Source organism: Rissa tridactyla, chromosome 8, assembly GCF_028500815.1.
Source record: "Rissa tridactyla isolate bRisTri1 chromosome 8, bRisTri1.patW.cur.20221130, whole genome shotgun sequence".
In the NCBI taxonomy this organism is placed as follows: Eukaryota; Metazoa; Chordata; class Aves; order Charadriiformes; family Laridae; genus Rissa; species Rissa tridactyla.
The window spans coordinates 30,022,521-30,046,170 of NC_071473.1; the positions used below are offsets into that span (position 1 = coordinate 30,022,521).

General features: G+C 35.4%; 1 protein-coding gene and 1 long non-coding RNA gene across 8 annotated transcripts in view; one reads left to right on the forward strand and one right to left on the reverse strand.

Moving 5' to 3' along the window:
* KCNT2 (potassium sodium-activated channel subfamily T member 2) overlaps window positions 1-23,650 on the reverse strand; it is a 146,371-nt gene that overhangs the window by 99,651 nt on the left and 23,070 nt on the right. For 6 of the 7 annotated variants that reach the window (XM_054210800.1, XM_054210803.1, XM_054210801.1 and 3 more), the window contains 4 exons: window positions 12,650-12,729; window positions 4,744-4,843; window positions 1,761-1,817; window positions 861-909 (listed from right to left, as the gene is read on the reverse strand). In XM_054210800.1, the coding sequence (XP_054066775.1) occupies window positions 861-909; window positions 1,761-1,817; window positions 4,744-4,843; window positions 12,650-12,729 (286 nt within the window). Of the gene's footprint in view, window positions 1-860; window positions 910-1,760; window positions 1,818-4,743; window positions 4,844-9,776; window positions 9,862-12,649; window positions 12,730-23,650 lie in introns of all 7 variants that reach the window. The other variant, XM_054210806.1, reaches the window with a different exon arrangement.
* Window positions 1-23,650, forward strand: part of LOC128913382 (uncharacterized) — a 33,396-nt gene that overhangs the window by 8,980 nt on the left and 766 nt on the right. Inside the window, exon 3 of the long non-coding RNA XR_008467929.1 lies at window positions 15,264-15,391. This is a non-coding gene — a long non-coding RNA (uncharacterized LOC128913382). The remainder of the gene's footprint in view (window positions 1-15,263; window positions 15,392-23,650) is intronic.

The window sequence follows — 23,650 nt, forward strand, 5'->3', positions numbered from 1 at the left end:
CTTATTAGAATATGACTGTAATCATATAAATAAATCTCTCAGTATTTTTTAATTAAATTGAATGCAATAATCGGAATGCCTAGGTCAAAATTTATTCAAACTGTGCGTACTTTAAGCAAGGCATTGAAAGGTATTTTCATCAAGGGATTCCTCCCTTAGTAAAATTCTATATTACATAGAGGTACAAACCATCGTAATGGCTTTGCACTAAGCATGGTGCAAGAATATAAAGGTATGACCATTCTGGAAGCTTAAGGAATTCTTAGTAGAAAAATACATTTCTCAGGAAGAATTCCCAAAGCACTATCCACGAGTTTAAAAAGCGCTCCTAAAATAAGCAGGCTCCAGGACACTGAGGACTGAATCACAAACTTCAAAAGATCTCCAAGACCCACAAAGCACTGATGTAGTGCATATTTTGTGACACACTCCTTTAAACGTGTAGACTTGCGTATTATGAAGTAACTTTAGCTTTCTAGTGTATTTAACAAGAAAGTCCATGAAGCATGTAAAAAGCTACTCATAAGCAATTATGAAATTTAAACTCATCATTAGAGCAAACAGTGACTAATTGACTGACTTGCCAGAACTTGGTAATTCTAAGATAAAAGGCTAATTCTACAATGTTTTCTTATAAGCTTTAATACTTAAAAAATATATTGTAAAGACATATAAACTCAAATCAGCTAGCTCGGATCAGCTTATCTTTACTTATGTTTTTGTTGTACTTGCATCATCAAGCAGATTTCTTTGTTAATATCAACCTTTCCAAGTATCCTTTAACATTACTAAAATGCTATTGATCAATATTGACTACAGTTATTAAATGGAAATAGTTAAATTGTCCATTTACATATTACCTGTAATGCCCATAAAGGCAAGCTTCGATTCACCCAAATAATAGGAGACCTGTTCATTATAATAAGAAAATAAATATTAATTTAATTGGAAAATGGTTAGTTTTGAACAAAATCAAGAGAAAAAAAAAATTGTACATCTGAATGGAAATTAGAGCAGCCTTACTTTTTAAAAAAATTCTCATTAATAAAAATTTAAAATCAGTAGTTATCTACTGAGTATTGGCGTTGCTTGTATTTCTAATCCAGAGCCATTCATTAAATTCCCCTGGGCATAATCCAACACCTAGTGACAACAAAATCTTTCATTACCTTCAGTGGCTGCTAGATCATCCCCCATGATTCCAGAAAGAATAAATCAATTTGAGCTTTTGATTCTAGAGATGCAGAGGAATAATTGTTTGTGGTAGGAAAAAGAAAGTTGACAATTCTTGTGTGTGAACGTTTTGCTATCTGTGTAACGATATAAATGGCATCTAACTCATAGGGGCTATCGTATCTTGGAAAGATCTCATGTTTTAGTATTTACTAAACTCAATGATAATAGGCATTTGATGCAGTACTACTGGAATCCAGTATCCATCAGTCATTTACTGCTTGTCATAATTGCTTTTTAAATAAGGGCATATTTTTCTTCAGAAAGGTATAAGCATTGATAGAATTCAGATCTTTCAAGAGCATCCAACCCAGCAGTTCACTTACTTACACAATCAGAGAAACATTTAAAATATTAAAGGCAGTTTTGAATATACAGGAATATGGAAGCAATTGCATGAGAGTTATGGAAACATCAATATTATATGTTAAAATGTCACCAATCCAGATTGAAATGGATTTTTCTTCCCGTTTCCCTCCCCACCATTATATGGACTTTTGGTTTGCTTTTTAAAATTAGGAACTCACCAATCGATCGTTCCAGGTGTGTAGTTTTGACTGGAACAACTCTGGTTTAATTCCTTACTGATAGTTGTCATCCCATCCATGCGAAGTCCATTTTCATTAGCAAATGTATATGGGAGCATGATCATAAAAACATATGGGAGGAGAGGGATATTAATTACATTATTAAGTGTTCTATAAAATGCATGCAATAGTTTGAAACGCTAGGCAATGGATATAGACATTTTAAAAAGTAAAATAATTTTCAGAAATAGTTCCATATGTGCTCTGCATCTGTAGATAAATGACTGTGAAGCATTACAGGTTACATTTTTTCAAGATTTAATTTCAAACATGTTCCAATTTAAAAACTAAACAACTGAAATTATACTTTCAAAAGCTGAAATAAGTGCACAATAAATATTGAAGACCAAGAGATGCTACAAATCCAGTCACATAGATAGGCTGGGATAGAAAGAGCACATACACTTATACCTGCCATACTCTCAACAGGAAAGATTGTATGAAACCACACTTCATGTCCTCTTGTGTGGATGTGAGGAGGGCTGGAGATTCATGCAGCAGTAATTCAAGTAAGAAACTGGTGACATCTATGTAAAAAATATCTGCTATGGACATGTGATGTTATCTTGCCTTGAATTGCTGGCATAAATCCTCCCTTCAAACGGTCATGTAAGGATGCAGAAATATATATTTGTGTAAATGATGAAAAGTGCCCTTGTTTATCCTTGGCAAGCAAGGTCAGTGCGAAAGAGAAGGATTTGCAGACCACAGATTAGTAATAGCTGTATTTTTACCAACTGTGAGTGGGACAGGTGCTAAATGGTATCCATTAATAAGGTTGCTTTATGTCTCAAGTGCTTCCCTGTACACCCGCTGTGCCTGAAGGGGTAAATGAAAGATACGGACTTGCGCAGGCCTTTCTGAAAAACAGGACATAAATCTGCAGGGGAAATCTGTGATGAAGAGCCTTCCTCCCAGAATGTTACTTTAAAAACAACCAGGTGATAATGTTTTCTGTGGCCATGCTCTCAGCACACTGAGTAGTTTCTTTCATCAGGCTGTGACAGTGCCTAGAAAGGATTTTTTCCCTAACACTGCACTTGTAAGAATGCATTATGGCAGTAGTTTAGCTATCAAGCCCTCAGGATCTCTATGGGCAAAGCCATTGACATTAATGGCGTACCGTTTGGGCACAGGGCCGGTCTGTCTGGCAGAGCTTCCAAGACTGGGGCTTAGTGAGCGTGCAGAAGTGACTTACCTGAAACTTCTCAGCCAGACAAATGTTATACAGAGATAGAACAAACTCTTTAATGTACCGCAACACAATATAAGGGAATAATATACATAGAAAAGACAAATACACACTCTGGCTGTTGAATTGTTAAACATTTAGTTGAATTGTTAAACAAACATGTCGGGAAAGGTCTGGGGAATTAAGCAGTCTGCAAGATGCAGAAAAATCTTTGCATATGAGTACAAAAGGATCGAAGTACACCTGTGGCAGAAGTACTGATGTTCTAATCTGTTCTGCATACCTAGACATAACCTTACAGTATAATACGCTCATTTGGGATCACTAGAGTTCTCATAACAAAACACTATCAGAAGCTTCTTCATGCCAGAAAGTATCACTAGCTGTAAAATTTCAAGTCCCTGAGTTGCTGTGCTACTATGCCTAAATTTCTAACGATGGATTTTCTCTTCTCTGTCACTGTTAAAGGTTTTGCAAAATCTTTACAGCTTTTTTCCTCCCGACACATTTCGTCTCCTTGAAGAGGATTCTAAGATACATATGGAGTAAAAAAATAAGTTTTTTGCAGTTCTTGCTTTTCCAAGGAGATATTTTTTTTTCTGGCCCTTTGTCAGATGTTCTAATTTCTTACAATAAATTTTGACCAAAAAAAAAATAATTCTTAAATGCATCTTCTCTACTTCCCATTCACACATCCTTCTCTCATGCACTGCTCAGTAAAGCCACCATTCTTTAACTCACTTTGCTTTGGATTTGATTCTTGTAAAATACAGTATTTCTCCTGTGCACTAGCTTTTTTATACTACCCTTATTAGATTTAACTGATTTTCAAATATTAAAACTAGAAGTCATACTTTGTCCTTTGCCTAACATTGTATGAAGAGTGCCAGTTGTATCACCTCAAGCTTACTATTTTCACCTGTGCTTTACTTCTTTCAGTACTTAGGACCAATAGAATCAAATCAAGTGAAAACAAGTAAGTTAATAAAATGTAGTGGTTATTAGCATCCAGAATTAAGAAGACTGAACAAATACAACTAAGTACAGGATTGAATAAATGATAAATGTAATTTCTTCTACAATTGGCGGTTGATTGTATAACACATATAGAATACCATACTGACAACTGTAGGTGTGTAAAATCACGCAGTATGGCCATAGATCATTGTGAGTATAGAATGTAGTTTTGGTCTCACTCTCTTCGAAGTGTTAAGAGAAAGCAGAGGGCTACAAAATTATCATCAGTCATATGCATGAAAGCTCAGTTTCACATATTTGTCTGTTTGTTTCCAGGATGTGGGGTTCTAAGTAAAATTACTTAAGTAAAATTATGTAGGTAGAATTATTTAAGTAAAATCCTAAAATTATTGTTGCATAAACTGGCTACCAGATATTTGCAATTTTATTTTTATGAATACAAACATAAATATGATACATAGAAATGTTCTGTAATAATACAAACAAAAGATATAAGTTTGCACAACTATATCTGATGCACAGTATCTGAGCAAATAGCCAGGATTATTTTAGCAGTAAAGTGAAAAAAGAATAATGTTATTTTGGTTCTTATATCCATTCACAATGTAAGACTAGCTTTATAATTCTTTAAGCACATCTGTAAGACATAAAACCAAATCCCTGTTGGCAGAATATCTAACATTTATTCATTAAGTTTATTTTTTGTAAGTTAAACAATGCTTTGAGAGCAGAAATAAAAAAAACCACAATTACCATCCAAGTCCTTGTGTAGGATCATCCAGGAGCACACGAACTATGTATAAGAAACAGCTTAATAGCTTGAGAGAAAAATTGAATAATCGTATTCTCAGACCTATTTTGAAAAGAAAGGAAAATATAAAAATAAATTCAGGTTCTTTACAGTTTAATCCACTTTTAAGGTAAAACTAAAAGGAACTAGAATAGCCATGCTGCAACAGAGCAAAGGTCGATCTAGCCAGTAACCTGTCCCTGATATGGGCAATTAGCATATCATACAGAAGAACATAAGAATAAGCCTCTCAGATACACATATAATACACCTCTACAGCTTCTAGAAATCTCTGGGTTAAGACTCAGTCTGTTTTAATGTAAAGAACTACTCAGTCATTTGTTTGAAAGCTATTCTATGCCATTCGCCTGTAATGCCATTCGTTAGGCCTTTTTACAAGTCCACTTTCTTGAAAGGGGAACCAGAACTACATACGGTATTTGAGATGCAAGATACAGTGACACGAAGAAGACATAATTTCAACCATAGGCAGAGGATATACAATGGCATGTATTTAAATATTAATATTTGAAAGTCTTCATGCAGTAGCTTCTCATACAGAATATATTCATACTATCCCAACTTATAAAATATTAAAGTGTAGCTATTTAAGGTTGAAGTTGCGTAATTATGCATCCAAGAACCAGGACAGCTGAAAGTCATGCTGAATGCACAACAAAACCAAATCAATAACATATTCTACAGACCATGTGAATATTGAAATGTTCTAGCTGAAAGGATATATTAGAAAATATTGCAGTATTTCCCACAAACATAGGTTTACTGCACAAAGACAGGATTGGACACTTGCTTCTATCACATGGGCAATTTATTTCAATGCTGTCTACTACAGTGGAACTTAAATGTTTTTTAATCAGTTTTTGCAGTCATTGCAGGATTACAGTTTAAATTCTCAGTCTTGTTATTAAATTCAATAGTCCTAAAATTTTGCCAGTGTAAATATTTGTATCTAACTCTTGGTTTTAAGTTTCTATTCACTAATTAAGTGAAAACTGTCAGTTGACTAAGGTTAACTAAGGGGAGGTCATTTTAAGCATTAATTTTTTCAGTCTTGTGAACTGAAAGTCTGATTCTGCATGGCTGAGCCTCTCTGTCCAAAGCAGAATACCACTGACTGAGTCTTACACAGATGTGACTTCATTTGCACCCAGTCACAGTAAAGATTGTATCTTTTATTGTTGTGTTGCAAATACTTTAGCAGGTCTGCTGAACTCAATATAATCACTTCTGTGGTTTAAGAACTACAGCTTCATTATGCATACCCAAAGCCACATGTATATCTTCTCATTTAAGGAATCATAATTATCTTATGGTAATATTACATACTTTTTGACTTTACTCAGTCCTAAGTTCAAAATGAACACCTTACAGACAAAACTGATAAATTGCCTTTTATATCTATTAGTTCCTCTCCCATTAAAATGCAATCTACAGCAAACAAAGAAAAACAGAAAATAGATTCTTAACTATTCTACCACACAATTGCTGAAAGAAGTCTTCAGGTTTATTACATAACACTGCTTACTACTTTTAACTGTGAAGTTGCAATTATCACATGAGAACTGGATGGAATTTTACAGCATCTTGTCCTCTGTAAACTAGGGGTTAAAATGCTGTGGTCCCCACCATGAGAAGCCCCACAGCTGTTATTGGCAATTAGGTTTGTAAACATTAACCTAGTGATTCTGTTGTCCTATCAAGAGTAATTAGCCACAGATTATTTATTCCCCAACATGAACTGCATCCAGTTCTGGAGCCCCTACTACAAGAGAGATATGGACGTGCTGGAACATGTCCAGAGAAGGGCCACGAGGATGATCAGAGGGCTGGAGCACCTCTCCTACGAAGACAGACTGAGAGAGTTGGGGTTGTTCAGTGTGGAGAAAAAAAGGCTCTGAGGAGACCTTATAGTGGCCTACCAGTATCTTAAGGGAGCCTACAAGAAAGCTGGTAAGGGACTTTTTAGGATGTTGGTTTTAGGATGTAGGACTAGATGGAATGGATTAAAAGTAGAGATGGGTCGATTCAGACTGGACGTTAGGAAGAAGATCTTCACCATGAAGGTGGTGAGGCACTGGAACAGGTTGCCCAGAGAGGTGGTGGAAGCCCCATCCCTGGAAGTTTTTAAGGCCAGGCTGGATAGGGCTCTGAGTAACCTGGTCTAGTGGGAGATGTCCCTGCCCGTGGCAGGGGGCTGGAACTAGATGATCTTTAAGGTCCCTTCCAACCCTGACAATTCTATGATTCTATGAGTGCAGTGGTTGAAGTACTAAATGGATTGAGAGGCTGGTAAGTAAGTGTGTTGTTATGCTATTATTTGATTAGGAAGAACCCCAGTACTTTTCTTGGACAATGCTATGATTTAATTTTTTTTCCAGCTTTTTTGAGCTGTTGCTGAAGAAAACATGAATTGTTTGTCTGTACTAACCCTTTTGTGGAAGTCTGCTAGAGTATGAATGGTTGCCATAACAACTAGGCTATTAGAAAAAGAGCAGATAATGTTAAAAAAACAAAAAAAAAACCACAAACAAAAAAGCAACCAACAAGCAAAATACACCTAACTCCCAATAAACAAAAAAGCCCACCAGGATTTCTTTTCCTTACCAATTTTGTGTTGTCTAACTTCCTTAGATAAGTAAAAAAAATATATTGTTTATTTCTTATGTGTTTTAGCTCTGTATAAGTTAATCTTGGTGTGAAATGCTTCTTTTCTGCATTGATAATAGCCTGGTTTCTAATCATCATTTGAAATTATAGGTTGTTTTAAATGCTAAAAGAAAATGGTGCTTTTCTGATTAAAAGCTACATAAATACAAGGGACCCATGCTCCTGGCTGGTGCCTAAAACTCTTAACTCACAAACCTTAGTCCTGAAAGATCTAGAACTACCAAGCAAGTATTCAAATATTTAAGCTCCATAGATCTATTCTAGGCTGTGCCTAAAAGTGCTTCAGGCTTTGGATATCTCCAAAGGAATGGCTGCTTCACACAGAATATAAGGCAGGGGTTTCACACCAGATGTAGGACTACCAAATAAGTATTTTCTCTGGTCGAAATCTGCTGTAGCATCGTAGTTGGGGATGTCACTTCTTCCACTATTATGGAGATAAAGGATTTCATATATGGGAAGGAGGGGGCAGCCACTAGAGAAGATATTTAAATAGGTTCTCATTTATTACTCTGTTACAGAGAAAGCATTTCATATTTCCATTTGCTGGCTGACTATCTTTGTCCTCTATTTTAGGTGCTGTCAGTGGATCAACATGGTCTGCTTGACTTACTTTTTTTCCATTCATAGCCAGATTGTTCAACTAGCAGGGGCATTTGCACAGAATATCTCTATGTTTTGACACTGGTCCTGAAACTTGTAATCAGCTACATGAATCGTACACTGTTACCCAGTTATGTATTGTTTAATGACACTGTAATTTCACTATGTCCATGTAACCATGGTGTTACATCCTTGTCTTCCTTAAAAGAAGAAATTGATAAGAACAGTTCAAAATCTGTTTGTTTTGTGAAATAAATATAACTACATCAAATGTTAATGCTTCCATCTCAGTTAGAACAAGTATTTGCTACTTTTTGCAGGCATTTTTACGTACAGAGTGATAAATCATACTTAACTAGTACTGACTGTGACTTTCATTTTTATTATAAATTCTTGATGCTTCCCTTACAAGCATTTTTGTAGATTAATCCTCTGATTTAGAGAGCTGCTCTAAATCAAAGTGACAGAGATAGCAGCTGAAGATTTTATGATCACCTTTGATTGCTTCTTTCTTGTAAGTCTCTAACATACTTTTATTTTTCAGCAAAATCGTCTCAGTAGCAGCTGGCTTTAGGAGTTGGATCAAAATATACTGTTAATAATTTATATCCTGGTAATGGTTACCTTTTATTCCCTCTCCACTGAATTGAAACTTCACTTATTTTTTCCCTTTGAGACTTATTTTAGGCTGTGATAATGCAGTGTGTGATCTTGGCAAGTACAAGCAAGCCATACCAATATGTCATCTTCTCTCTCTCTCTTTTTTTTTTTTTGGGTGGTTGGCTGACACCTTTGTAAAATGCTTTTCATGCATTGGTTGAAGTTGATTAGACATTTGCTTGCAGAAGGTTGGGTGGAAGCTAGGTTAACATTAGACACAGGTGAAGGCTTGTTTTATCAGTTTACAGAAATACTTCCAAAACCAGATTAACGAATGAAACAGTTGATTTTTCACGCAACTGGTCTGATGTGATTTAGATCAGAATAGTATTCTGCAGAAAATTCATATAAATTCTAGAGTCTACTGCTCTGATTGACAAACCACTTGACATTACACTCTGATGTGTTAAATTCACTTGTGAAGTCTTAAGGATTAGCGAAAACTGTTTGGTGAACGTGTAGTTTGATTTAGTTATACTATCTGAAAGATATTACTGACAATTATTTTCTCAGTGACAGCAATTACGTATTTAGTATTTGAAGGAAGGTGTTCAGTGTTCTCATTGAACACCGACTAAGATCTAAAGGGCAGTATCTTTTGTTTATCAACTCCCTGATACCTCTGGGCAACAGACTCCTCCAGTTTCCATGGAGGATTGAATGAGTACATTGGAATGAGTAGCAGTTACTAACGCAGCAGCAGGTTCTTGGAGACTGTATTTTAGAGCATTCAGCTTGTAAGTATTTGGACAAGAACCAATATATGTATAAGCAGAAGGAATGTTTGACCAAACTCACTAATTCTTAAAGCTTTGATTTGGGGATATTTTATTTTTTTTCATTCAGCACAGTAATAATTTTGCTGTATTTCCTATTTGCTTCTCCTGAAAATTGCCTTGTTTAATGTCTAATTGTTGGTTAAGCTTCTTGCAACATGAAAACCAGTAGCAGTGCTTGGGTTAACCTGTGGGATTCTAGTGGGAAATGGCATGCGCATGCCATATGCTACTATAAGTACAGTAAGCATCCTCATTCTCCAACTTACTTTCTGTGAACTGGCTGCATAATTCAGCAACAGAAAAAAACATGTCTCATCTCTTAGAGTTTTCTTTGCATCCTCTCCTGAGGACCTGTCATGAAAAGAAGGTGCTCATAATGACAGTGTCTCTACTAGCTGTCTACAGAAAGAATTCATTACTGTGTTTTCATTTGTTAATCAAAACCACAGTATGCTACTACAAAACGTACCTCAGCTCTATATGGCATCACTGTAGGAAAATTCATCAGAATCTGGAGTTTTCCAGCGATCATCAGGCAAGCCAAGCAGAAAAATTCTTGTGCTACTTGTCTATAGTATTGTCATTGGAAATGAACCCATTTCTGATATGATGAATTAACAGTTGCTTTCCACTGTCTTGCTTATTTCAAATAAACTTCCACACCATTCCTCTCCTTTGGACCCATACATCACACTTACCCAATCACAACTTAATAGAGATGTCTTTATGACAATTCTCTTAATGTGCTTAGCCAGAAGGGTATGCACTTGGCAGAGGAATGGCCATGAATTCATACTAATTAATTAACTTCTGGTTTAATTTTTGTGCTGATGGTCATAAATGTATCTATATTAAGATGTACAGAGACTGCAGTTCTTCCATCAAAATATGTATCTGTAGACATGTATGTTTTAAATCTTGTTAAGTTCTGAGTAGGGAAAAAAACCCAAATCACTTATCTCAAGCATGAAGATACTATTTGGAACCTTCCTATCTTATCAGTGAAAAAAGATTTACAGTGAGCCAGGTCATAACTTTATAGATGTTCTTAGTAAGTAAACAAGAGTGCATCAAATCCCTGTTTCATGGACTAGATCAGGAACAAAAAGGAAGGCTATTTATTTCTTACAGCTTCCCAGACTGCCTTTCTAACCAGGAGTAATAGTCTTTTCCAGTTTAGGATGCATTTTTTGTTTTATCTTTTACTCAATTTACACACTGTATCAACGACATCAGAAGCAAAAGGCTATAAAGATATAAAATACTTAGACATGTAAAGTCGCAGGGAGGAAAGTAGAAGAGAACTGAAAACATTTTAGAAATTGCAGTGCAATTAATTACATTTAAAATGTAAATCTAGTTAAACTCATTTACCTCTGACAAGAATTACAGAATAATTGAGGTTGGAAGGGACCTCTGGATCTCATTTTGTCCAACCTCCTGCTCAAGTAGGGCCATCTAGAGCTGGTTGCCCAGGACCACATCTAAATGGGTTTTTTTAATGTCTCTATGGAGGGAGACTCCACAACCTACACACAAAAATTCATTCTTTGCAACACAGTTAGATTTGTAAACATAAAATGGAGTATGAAATTGTTCTTCACACATCTATCTTTGTTTTATGCATACTGAGTTTTTGTACACATTCTTTTCATATTGGCCAATATGCAATAAGACAGTCTAAAGTGCGCTAATACAGAATAAGAAACTTTTTTGTAATGAAGATTTTTATTTGAAATTAAAATTACCAACCAAATCTAGTTAAATGTATAATAAAGTGAAAAAACGTATATCCCATCTGAAGTTTAGAAGAAAAGACACTCTGAAGACTATCCACATCATTCACTAGCAGAGGCAGTTCTCTGCTTTCTACGCTATTTAGGCACTTGAATTAAGATGAGTTTTCCTCTGTGTGTAAGTGTAATAAATAGAGCTTTTCCCATGCATGAACCTCCAGCAGCTTTGTTAGAACTGATTATCCAGCTGGAAACCAGCAAATAATTCCAAGGCTCAAATTGAAAAGTACAGTCCCTTTTTTCTGTTCTTTTTTTTTTTTTTTTTTTTCGTTTGGGGAATATTTTGCTTATCACACTTGGGAAGTTAATGAAGCTTAGACAATTGAAAGATCAAGTTCTGTGATTCTGTGATGTAAAACTAGTATTTATTTACTACTAGCTCTTACACATAGATATGGTGTGTCTTATTTTTAAAAACTTCATCTAGTCTCACAAATTTTGTTTGTGATTTTTTAGATTGAGACACCGAAAAAGTGAAGTTCTTTCTTTTCTCCTTTCTGTCCTTTCCCAGACACAAAACCATGGAATCATGTATTAGAAAAGACAAAAGGTATTCTTTCTATTCTAAAAGCCTCATGTATAAAGCTATTGCAATTTTAGTTCTTTACGGGTGTAAGGAAAATGGCGGTAAATTCAATCCTGCTACACAGAGGAAAATTGAGGTCAGTTACTGCCCTTCTCAGCTATGAATTCCACTGGTGTCATCAAGATTTGATAATATACAATGGTTCATCCACTTGGACCAGCTGCATGGATGTACATAAAGATTAATATCTTAGTTCCTCCAGGATGGCCTATGAATTTAAGTGCATATGCCAGTGAAGATGATGTTAAATCAGAATAAAGACAAGGACTACATTTCTGAGGTACCACATTCAGGAGAAGGAGATATGTTAGTTTTCTTTCCAAATTCCTTTTTTTAATTCATCTCAAGTTTGAAATTCATTTAGGAATACTTAGTAAAATTGAAGCTTCAAAAAGCTAGGTACTTCTGCAACTTTTTTCCTCCAGCATCTTAGAGGCTCTTTGCTTTCTTAGGCATAAGGTCACGACTGGTCCATGAGCATTGCAATGTCAGATCCATGCAAATTAGTCAGCTTGATCATAATATAGAAATAAAATCGCATCACTATCTATTTGGTCCTACAAAATATGTATGTTATTTTTAGATTTAAGTAATACTTTCTGAATTATTTTGGATATTATGTAAAATTGACTCCTCTATGGGGTAAAATTTTAGCTCAGAATAAAATTAATGATAACTTTGCTGTTGCCTTCAATGGAATTGGATTCTATTCAAAGTATCAAAATTATGCTTAACAGAAATTAATCCAACTGCTTACTTGATCTTTGGTTTTTGATGAAGAAGAGCTTTAGTCTCTCTTTAAATGTGTTTTCATTCATATAGAATTCAACTTGCACCCTGAAATAAAAAGGAAGTATTAGAATTGAATATGAAAGATAAGAAGTTATTTTTTCAAAATAATTTATTTCCCTAATCATCTGTTCCTTATATATAACTGGAGGAACATATAGAGAGTGCTCAGCCAAAAGCTGACTTGGATTTGAATGACTAATGTTAAAAGATTAAAAAACCAAACAACAAAAAAACCCAGCAAACAAAAACCATTTCATTTTTCCCCTTTACATGCAGAATCATTTTCATACTACTTGGACACTCTATACTGCAAAATCAGAGGCATCTACATTTTTGGTATTTTCACTGGAAGGCTATTCTCATATCTGCATCTTTGCAAGGAAAATCTCCTTGATGTTCAGGTTAAACTTTCCACCTCAGTTTAACTCCCTTCCTGTAAAACTGACATTTTAATGATTCTTCTTTTTTCTATCTTGCTCATATCTCTAATAAGCATTCATGTCTCAATTAAGTGTTCACTTGTTTATGTTCACCTTTCATCAAATGCTTATGCACCAAACAAACCCCCCCTGAACTTCACTTTTGTCATAATGAAATACTAAGACCTGAAAGAAAAACTATACTGCAATCATACAACATTGCACAGAAAGTAACTCCCCTTCCAGATTGTATTAAAGCAATAGCAACATCCTTTTTCCTCCCTTCCCCCCAGATTTGTCAGGATGTATTTCATGTTTCGGTCCCTCATTTCAGTTTGAAACTCATGCAAGAGTTCTATGGACTAGAAGAGAGAAGAAAACTGATGCAGGGTCTGGCAAGGGGAAAAGGAAGGTGTGCATTGGCTGTATAGAAAAACTTGGGCCATTACAGAGTTGTGGAGCTATGCTGCTTGCTGTAGGATGAGTGTAGCATTAATTCCACTTCCACTCAAGTCCCTGCTCTATCCAACTGGCTGGATCTCCCTCACCAATCCCAGTTCTTCTCCAGCCATGAATCACTTCACCCAGCACAATTTCTGTCCCTTCTTGACAAGTCAGTCCTCAGTTTGAAAACTGTTCTACTATTGCCAAAGAATAAAGTGGTATCAGACAAGTGAGTTATTTCTTTACTTCTCACTTTCTCTGTATTTGTTGCAAAACTGCATATACCTTTTCTGTTCATAAAGATCAAAGTTGATCTTTATTTGAGCATTTCTTTTCAGCAGTCTGTCTTTCATCAAATGATTGCTCTTCAATTGCTTGTTCTTACATGTGCTGTTGTGTTTTTCTAGCAGGATCCTGACTTTAGTTTTTCCCTTCTTGCATGTGAAGCCTTTGCTGAAACAATTTTTGTATAATCTAATGTTATCTATAGTCTCTCTCTTCCCTTCAAATACTTGACTAATATCATATATTTCTGTACACTTATGGAATTGGAAGATTATTTAGTTATGAGCCCAGAATAGACGGCATCTCAAGTAATGTAATTTTTTCATCCTTGCTTACTTACTACCAGAATTTTAAGCATATCACTTTGTAGGACAGGGGCAGCACATCATAAAAAGAAGGCTCTCTGACTCACTTAGTGAGGTCAGTTAATTTTAGCTAGTCACTTAGCTTTGGTGTGGTTTATTGTAGTGTTCCTTGTAGAATGGAGAATTACACTGCTTTCTATTCAGAGGAAGCAAAAACAAACCTTATTTTTCAGAATCTATATTGGAACTAAGCTCTGTAACATACAGAACTTTGAATTTATTTCTGTGCAATAACAGGTTTGACACAGCTGTAAAAGCAACCCCTACCCCAGACAAGCTTTTCCACCTTATCTGGCTCTACTCCTTCTGTGGTAAGATCTCTGAGCAGTTGGAAACGAAGAGGAAGAAGCCACCTGCCCTCTGCTTTTTAAACTAGAAGTAGCTGCAGCTGCGTATCTCAAAAGAGCTTGGGCCCAAAGGAATGTCCTAGAAACTGCCAACAAACTCGAGGAAAAGCCCATCAGATGAAGAGCAACTTATTTCTAGGTTTTTATTGAGCTTAAATATAGACTAAGCGTTATACTGCAAGACTGCAGGAGTCATTGCCACTAACAGAAGAAGAATTTGTATAGTTGTTAGCCTTAAAGCAAGTTAAGGAAGCATGTCCAGGAGTTGATTAGTAGGTGAGCAGGTCTCGGGGCCTGAGCTCTGCTTCAGTTCTTTTCTGCACATTTCTCAAGGTACTTAGTGTTATTAATGCAGTGACAGTTTTTAGTGGGAAACATTTACTATGATTTGGCAGCTGCCACATGCTAAGCGTATATACTTAATCTTCAAGGACATATTTCAGTAGGTAAACAAAGTGGCACAAGCTATTGAAGTAAGGGATGTTATTTAAAAGGAGCATAACATCGGTGATCTTTTTCACACAGTTTAAACTAATCTCTCAGATTTTTCAGTAAGAAAATTACAGTAGTCACTTATCATGAAAGAACAACATGTTAACAGTAAGCCATGATTTAATGATAATGAGGAAAAAGGATGTGGGAGCTAATCACCCTCCTATCAGTACCATTATGAATTGCTCTGATAGCCTTCTAACAGCTGTCTACTTCTCTTTCCTTAGCAACCTGTGCTAGCAGCAGACTGGGATTCCACAGTGCAGTAGTTTCCATGGCAAAATGGATTACGAATGCTGCTAACACCACTTCTGTGGCTCCACTCCTCCTTCTCCTTCCCCTGACTTTTTAAAATGTGAGTAAAAACTACATCAGCCTTCTACATTTGCAGGAAATACATTATATATGCACCTATAATCAATGTACACTTTCATGATACTGTGGCTACCAGACAGAGAATATGTCACCTTGTTTCTTAAAGGTTACTATTTACTAAGGAAAGCTAAGAATGAATGGTTGAAGGAGACACTGGCAGGGATAAGGACACAAGCCTCCAGATACTGTTCCTTCCCAATACTCTGCTTTGGATTTTTAGGGAGAACGCTCATTCCACTTGAACCTTTGTTGTAATCTTTTCACGATTAAAATTTTACCTCAAGTATTTGCCATTTTCTGTCTTTCCCACTATGAAGTGTAACCTAGAAAAGGACTATTTCAGGAACATAAAACAAATAAATTCTGATCCTTGCTTGCAATATTAAGATCATTTAGTAGTAGAAGCAGTTAAGGGCTTTAACAAGCTTTTTCTGGACTGAATTTAGTACAAGTTAGTAGGGATGGTTCTAGAGAGTGAAATTCAGTGCCACGTGCTTCTATAAAACTTGATTATTCTGTTGCAGGATAAATATTACTTGCAATTTGATTCCAAGCAAATGGTTTTGATGAAATGACACACATGCAGTATAGGGTGACAGTATATGTGTACACAGATCATTTGGCCTGTGGAATAGGTTTAGGTTTTTTCTATATTTCTATTGTAAGTAATTTAAAAGTGTAGTTTAAACAATTTGTGCTTCATGGTTTTATCAACCTGTAAAAGACAGTTGTAGTTCAGTTCACCCTGACCAAAAGAAATTCAAGCTGAAGGATTAAAACACTGTTCCTTGAGGGTGGTTACTGGGACAGAAATGTTTGATGAACATAAGGATTTTGTATATGCAGTCAGTTAATCACTTCTGACTATTTCTGTGTATGTGGTAGGCATTTTATATTCCATGAAAAGCTGCTTTTGGAAGTGAAAGAACAGGTCTTATTCTTTACCGACTCTTGCTTCAGCTTCATTGAAAATGAGTAAATAAGTGGCTGGTATACCTGTGGCAAAACCGACTGAACTTTCATCATTCTCTTGAAAACACAGTGTAGTTGGGGGGGGGGTTTAACCTTTTAAAGATTAAATACTGTTAATAGTGGTCTTCCCTAGTTTAAACTCAAAGAACAGTGATGTCAGTGGAATCTTTCAAACTGTAATCTAAGACTCATCTTGAAGTACCCAAAGTACAAGTATGCATTGCACTCTTCTAATTCAGTCAAGATGTAATTTGAGTAGTACATTTTAATGTAATACAAAGTACATCAGGAAAATACTAATTCATGCCAAGAACACTAATGCAAAGCACTTCTTCTCATGACTGTCAATCAATGGGACCAATCTGTCTGCACTCTGGTTGCTTAACTAATTTTATCTGCATTTTTCCATTGCTGTTTACAATGTCATTCTAACTCCATAGCTACACTTTACTATAGTAACAGTATTACCTTGCACCCTCAAATCTACAAATTGTCTGTCTTCTGTGTCAGCAAATAGCACGTTTGGCAGAAATAATCCCTTCAAAAATGAAAGTATGAGTTGTATTTCTCACTACATGCATGCTAGGAGCTGTAAATGTTTATGGTTACTAATTCTTGACACTGGAATCAAGAAAACATGTTAACTGTACAAATTGAGCCACTCTGAAGAAAACTACATCAATTTATTTAGATATATCTTTACAGGAATGAACATTTCATCTTTTTTCTACAAAAAGAGCCTTGTGATATAGACCCAATATGGTTTTTATTGGGATTTGCTAATCCAGTATATGTGAAACCCTGTTAGATTTCAAACTTCAAAGTTCATTTTGTAGGGTGTAGATAGGTGCTTAAAAATGAAGCATTTGAACTGCTAAAGTAAACTGCTATTGTCAGAGCTTTTTTGGGGGGCGGGGGGAGGAAATGGGCATTTTTTTTCTTATCGCTTCTAATAAAAGATTAGTGTATTTTAATGATGACTGTCTTGGGTAGCAGCTCTATCTTTTTGAAATTTTGCAAGTTTCTGAGATACTCAGAGCTATGATTTGTTTAGAGCTTCACAGAGAAATCGTCATTTGACTTTCCAGGCCTGCTTGTTCCATGAGAATCAATATTTGTGCTGAAGGAAATAGCAGTAAGACCTGTACTTTTCCATTACTGGTTCTTAACTTAGGGAAGGCTTCTATTTGTTTCTGGTAGGAAATCGGTCATTGGTTGCATAGGTCATGATGAACCCTGAACAGATAAAAGTTCTGAGTTTTTCATTTCCTCTTCATGCTGAATGACAGCACCCCAACGCAAATGGTAGTAACTGGGGGAGGCAAGGTGCTTGCTTCCTCCCACTTTATTGGAAAGACAGAAGAGGTGCTATTTCTTTTACAGCCTCCTAATTTGGTAATCCATTCTTTCAGTATGAGCATGACGTGAGGGAGTTGCGGAGATCAGGGTCTCAACATTTTTCTAGGTACTTTAGAACACAGTCTTTAAAAGCTACGTCCTTACTGAAGTCGTTGGCCATGCACTATGCTGATGAAATCTAATATTTGCACGTGGCTTTGCATTCTCTTAAAGATGGCTTCTAACAAGTGTAGAATAATTAAAACTGACAGGTGTAAGGTCTTTTTCTGATAGGCAATTTTATCTGTTTATTATGAATAAACCAAAGAATATTTTCAAGATCTCTGCAGAACTGTGTTTGTGTAATGCTGTCTTGTAGATTCTTTATAATATCTACCATTGTGAATGTATATGATAGAACACAGGTTCCACACCTTCTAATAATTAATTCCCTTATAGTATGCAGTATTACCTGTTATGTCCTTATTTTCCCAAACTAAATTCTCGCAGTACTGCTCTAGAACAACTTATGCAGTAAGATTGTCTGGTTCAAATTTGAACTATCATGTAACAAAGACATGTTTGGTCACCTTAATGCTTAGAGTGTAGGCTACAACATCCAGACCTGGCCATTTTTTTTGTTCTTTTCTTTCTATGGGTATATTTATTTAGAAGTTACCTTCTAAATCAGTGAATGTGAGTTAATCTATCTAGTGAGGTTTTTCCAGACATACCTACATTCGCTCGATTATGTAACTGGATGTTACCATACCTAATGGACTTATAAAGATCAGGTGTTATCAGTGTTACCATAAAAATTTTCTGTATTAATGAAGATAGAAATAGCAGGAACCAAGCTCAGATCATTCAGAAGTTACAGAATAAAAAGGATCAAGGATGCATAAATGACCCTGTAGCTTAGAACTGTATGTGCTTAAACCCTTTATACTGTATCTTCCTGATAAGTGTTGCTTGTTTCCATTGAAACAAATACAAAACAGCATCAGAAAATAGGCCAAACCAAATTTTTCAGGTCGCACTAAGTAAAAGTTTGCACCTGCAACCACAAGAAAATATTTTCTATTGAAAAGCAAACTTTTTCTTTACTTAATTTTTTAAATGCCAAAATGCTAAAAATTTCAGCCCTTAATTAAAACTTTCTTCCTTATAATTTAAAGAGTATATGTGTATCTATATTTTTATGTATATACATACAAATATGTTTTAAAATCTGACTGAGCGCCAGCCTCATGTTCCTTTTTACAATCAGCTGGCCTCAGTTACATAAAACTTTCTTCGTGAAACTTATACAAGCCCATGGCAGCAATTTAATATTACAGCAATGGCAATATGAAATGACATTATTTTTGAAATATCTTTTTTCCACTCCTTTGAGGCAAAGATTTTTAACGGAAGACTGATAGCAAGTGACTGGGACTCAGTAGTGGGTAGTATGCATGCTCTTCAATCAAATAATAATATTTTTTTTTAAATCCCCCATTCACAATCAGTCTTGCAATTTCAAAAAAGGAAATTATCATCTCAGTCCTGCACCCATGAAAACCAGTGACAAATTCACCATTCTAGTAATGGTGCGGTAATAAAAAATGAATTTGCAATCTGTATTCTTTGTCATTAGAACTTTTTCTTTTTAAAAAACAGAAAATACTATGATGTCTTACTAAGGGGAAAATAAATCTCAGAGCAATCTCCCTCTCCATTTTAGTGGCCCTGCAAATACCACACACTTGACTTTTTACTGCAAATACACTTTCTGTTGCAAATCTATTGCCCAAGGTTAGAAAGTTAATATATCAAATGTGAATGACGCATCAAGAAATAGTGCACTTCTAAGCTAAACTTTGCCAAAAAAAAACTTACATACAGAAGATACTTGACAAGTTTGGTAAAACTTCTCTTTTTTTCTTTCTTTCCCCTAAAGCATGCAAGGAAAGCATACATATTTTAAGGTGAATTTACTGCATGTCAAAATAGCTCTTTTTAACCTCTGGGCAAAAATACTTCCCGTGTAGGATATATACAGCACAAAGCTACTGCAACGAAAATCCATTATGCAAGGCTTTTTTACTGCATAAGTCTGAATATCAGAGAACTCTGAGCAATGGGGTATGCTTCATGAGTTTGATTCCAGACTCTGTTCAGTTGTATGTAGTTGTGCCATACCTGAATAGCAGGAATCTTCATTGGTTTGGCGTTTTTTTTTTTTTTATACTGTTGGCAACTGGTTGTCAAAAAGAGACTTGAAACAAACTTGCAGCCTGGATTTAACTCTGTATTAGAGTGTTAGGATCAAAAGGTAACCTATTACAAGCTACCATATGTTTTTCTTTTTTTCCTGCTCAATTTTATTCTCTGTTCACCAGAATAATTTCTCTATTGCTTTTCTGAAATTATTTTTCTGTACCAACTTTTCTCTTTGCCATTCAACATTTAATTTTCGTTTCAAGGGAAAGGTTGCTTTGCTATGAAAGGCAACAGGACAGCTGGTGATTCATGAGTAATTAAACTGCCTTAGGAAGAGGACTTATTCATGTACCTAATATGCCCTGTTCCTCTATCACAACTACATGGCCCTATCACCTGTTGAAGTTCTAAAAAAAAAGTTAGGTAACAGATCCTTCTCCTAGAACTACAGTGCTTTGTTCATTGAATCTATCCTTTCTGTGACAGGCAATGCATGCACAGGGTCAAGCAGCTTGCCTGGGTACCCTGCATACGTAGCATGAATGAATTAGAAATTACTGTTCTCAGAACAACAACGTGCCTCAAATCGTTGATTTAAAATTTAAATATTTTCTGCTACAGTATTTTAATGCTAAAGATTGCAGAGCTTCTATTTGAAGCTATTTATTAATCCTTACAAAACTTCTGCATGTTGTAACATTGCCAATTAATGTTTACCTCAGTAAGACTTGTTCTCGCTCCAAAAACTCCTTAGTTATTTCCCCTTAGTTATATTCACCCTTTAGTGTGTCTACACTAAAGAAAATCTGCAGCATCAGGGGTAGTTTTAGGAGTTTTTTGTAGCTCTCCATCTATTTACCTTCTTGCCCCCGTCCTCTTTCTTTTGGTCCTCTGAGACCTCTTTCCATGCTCAGCTCGCAATTTACTCTCCACGATCCTCTCATTCTATCTCCTCCTTCTTTTTATTCTTACATCCAAATTTTAAGAATATTTCCAATCCCTTCTTCAACAGTTCCTCTTCTCTAGTTCCTTGCAGAATTCACCCTGTCTTGTCTTCCTCTCTGTACTACAGAATTTCACTATTTTACCTGAAAACATTGAGGAAACAGCACGCTGACCCACCTGTGGTTTCCTTTCTTTTCTCTAATTCCCTACATGGGCCTTTGTTTTCAACATGCCTTTCTTGTTTACACTCTCATCATTTGGAACGGTAACTTCAGGACTGTTTTTTTTCCTTTTCCTTTCCTTAGTAACTAGTCATTTTCTCTTCTCCTTTGGAAACTTCTCTACCTTCTGGTCAAAGTCTCATTCTCTTATTTTTGCTTCTACTTTTTCTTTTGCAGGAAGAACACGTTCTCTCCCATAGCACCACCACCTCTAACTCTAACCATGGTCAAAACAGAACGTATAGACTTCTCTCTAGGCTTCCTTTCATGTCACTGTTAACAATTTCATGGTTCTTTGTCACCAAGTGTCATTAATTTAGTGTTACCTCTGGCAACCTGTCCTTTTTCATTATCCATCTCCTCCTGTCACTTTATCTTTTAGTTTAACAGTAAATCTAAAGATGATTCCTTTCCTTCTGGATTCCTAGTGTTCAAAATCTTTGCCTGTGCAAGGGGTACCTCTGGACTTTGCTACTCTCAAAAGTTATTATTTCATGACCTTGAGAAATCTTAGTCTTTTGAGACTTTTAGTTTTCCTCTCCTCTTGAATTATTTCATCAATTTTAAGCCTACTTACAGTACTGCACATCAGGATATTCCACAAATATCAAGGCTTTAATAAATAAACCGCAGCAATGCAAAAATGCCATGTGGGCCCCCTTACTGTTGGTGCTATATGGTCCTTAAAGGACACTTCTCTTTTGGGCCCATCAGAAACTTACCGGTGACCATGTATGAAAATATCCACTGTATGTTCAAAATAAATGGATGGCAGTGATGGAGTTGTATCACTCCTACTCGAACACTTAACATGTGATGTGATTTTACTAAGTCTGGATTCAGTTTGCATGCTCCCAATTTAACACTTTTCTTTTACAAAGCAAGCAACTAAACACTATGAGAGACATTGTCATGGAGATGATCCTGATAAAGATAGAAACAGGTGTTCAGACAAATAGGAGCCTTAAACTGTTCTGGTAGATTTTGTCATCTCTAAAATATTAAATAAATTAATATCTTAAAGAACCATTGCTCATTTTAGATATGGCAGTTTACAGGTACACATACCTTTCTTTCTTACATATAAAAAACCAAATACCTGTGAATGAAACATGTCATCTTTGTTTAGGCATAGGAGCTACTTATTACTCTTTCTTTTCTTGCTTTTTTCTTTGTTTTCTTTCTTTTTTTTTTGGTGCGGGTGTAGTAATCCAGGATTAAAACAGCAAAAAACACTGTGAGTGCATAGGTCTTATGAGAGAAAGGATGACTCCAACATGTCTTGACTAAGGAAATGCTGAGCAAACGCTCTTCTTAAATTTGGTCCTTTGCAAGTGACTTGAGTTAGCCTCTGATTACCAGAGAAATCCAAATCGCTACTCACTTAAGTCTCATTCTCATCTGTAAAACAAATGTATCTGACCATTCTGTTACTGTTCTTCTGTAAATTACCTTTTTCTTCCTTATTTTTCAAGATTGCATCTTTTCAGAAACAGCAAGTAGAACAAAGCTCAGAGCTGTTCGTACATGGTATCCTCACAGATTAGATCGCTTATCTCAGTTTTACTTAAAAAAAAAAATAAATAAGAAATTAAGATTTAGATTTCTGAAAATGCAGCAGAAGGGAGAAGAAAAAAGAGCAGATGGATAGAAAAAAATCCAAAAAGGGAACAAAAAAACCCTTTGTGGGTGAATCCCAATCTGTCATTTTTTAAGTATCACATGACCAAGTGTGAAATATAATTTTAAATATGACTCATTAATAATTTACCTGAAACACAGAGACAGCTTCCTAGTAGGTCTGATCCAATACCCGCTTACATCAATGGAAAGATTCTATTTATTTAGAATTGAGTAAAATAATCAAATAGTAAAAATATTCAAACTAGATATTTCCCTATTGCGTTAAGTATTTAATTACTATTCTTCTCCCAAAACAAATGCAATTTTCTTGTTATTTCAATTGTACAATGTATTTCACACAAAACTGGCAGGTCAGTGTGACATTTAGAAGACTACATATATCGATTCTTCTCTAATATAATTCCAAGCATTTTATTATTACAATCGTGCTTTATTATTACTTCTGTTTGCTGGCTTTTCTGATTTTGTCTTTTTTTGTTGGTGGTTTTTTTTTTTTACTGTATTATGCTAGTTATATTTGGTAATGTTCAGTTATAACCAACAATTTATTCAGTGTTTCCTGGAAAAATACACAGCATAATTATATCACTCAAAACAAATTTTGAAATGTTGGGATTCAGTAAATTAACCTGCATTTTTTCCAAAGAAATAGTAATTATAGGGAAGTATTAGCTGCACCTACCTAAAAGGAAAGAGAAGCCTATGAAAAATTGTCTTAAACTACAGCATTCAGTGTAAACAGATGAATTTACATGATCGGTGTATAGAGTCTTACTGATTAACATTTCATAAGGAGAGAAGTTTCAGAAATAGAATGTTCTCAGTTCTAAGATAGAAATGTAAACATGTCATGTCAAAATCACAAGTTCCTGTTTTCCCTCTGCAAATTGCTTTGTTCAAGAAGGTAATTATAC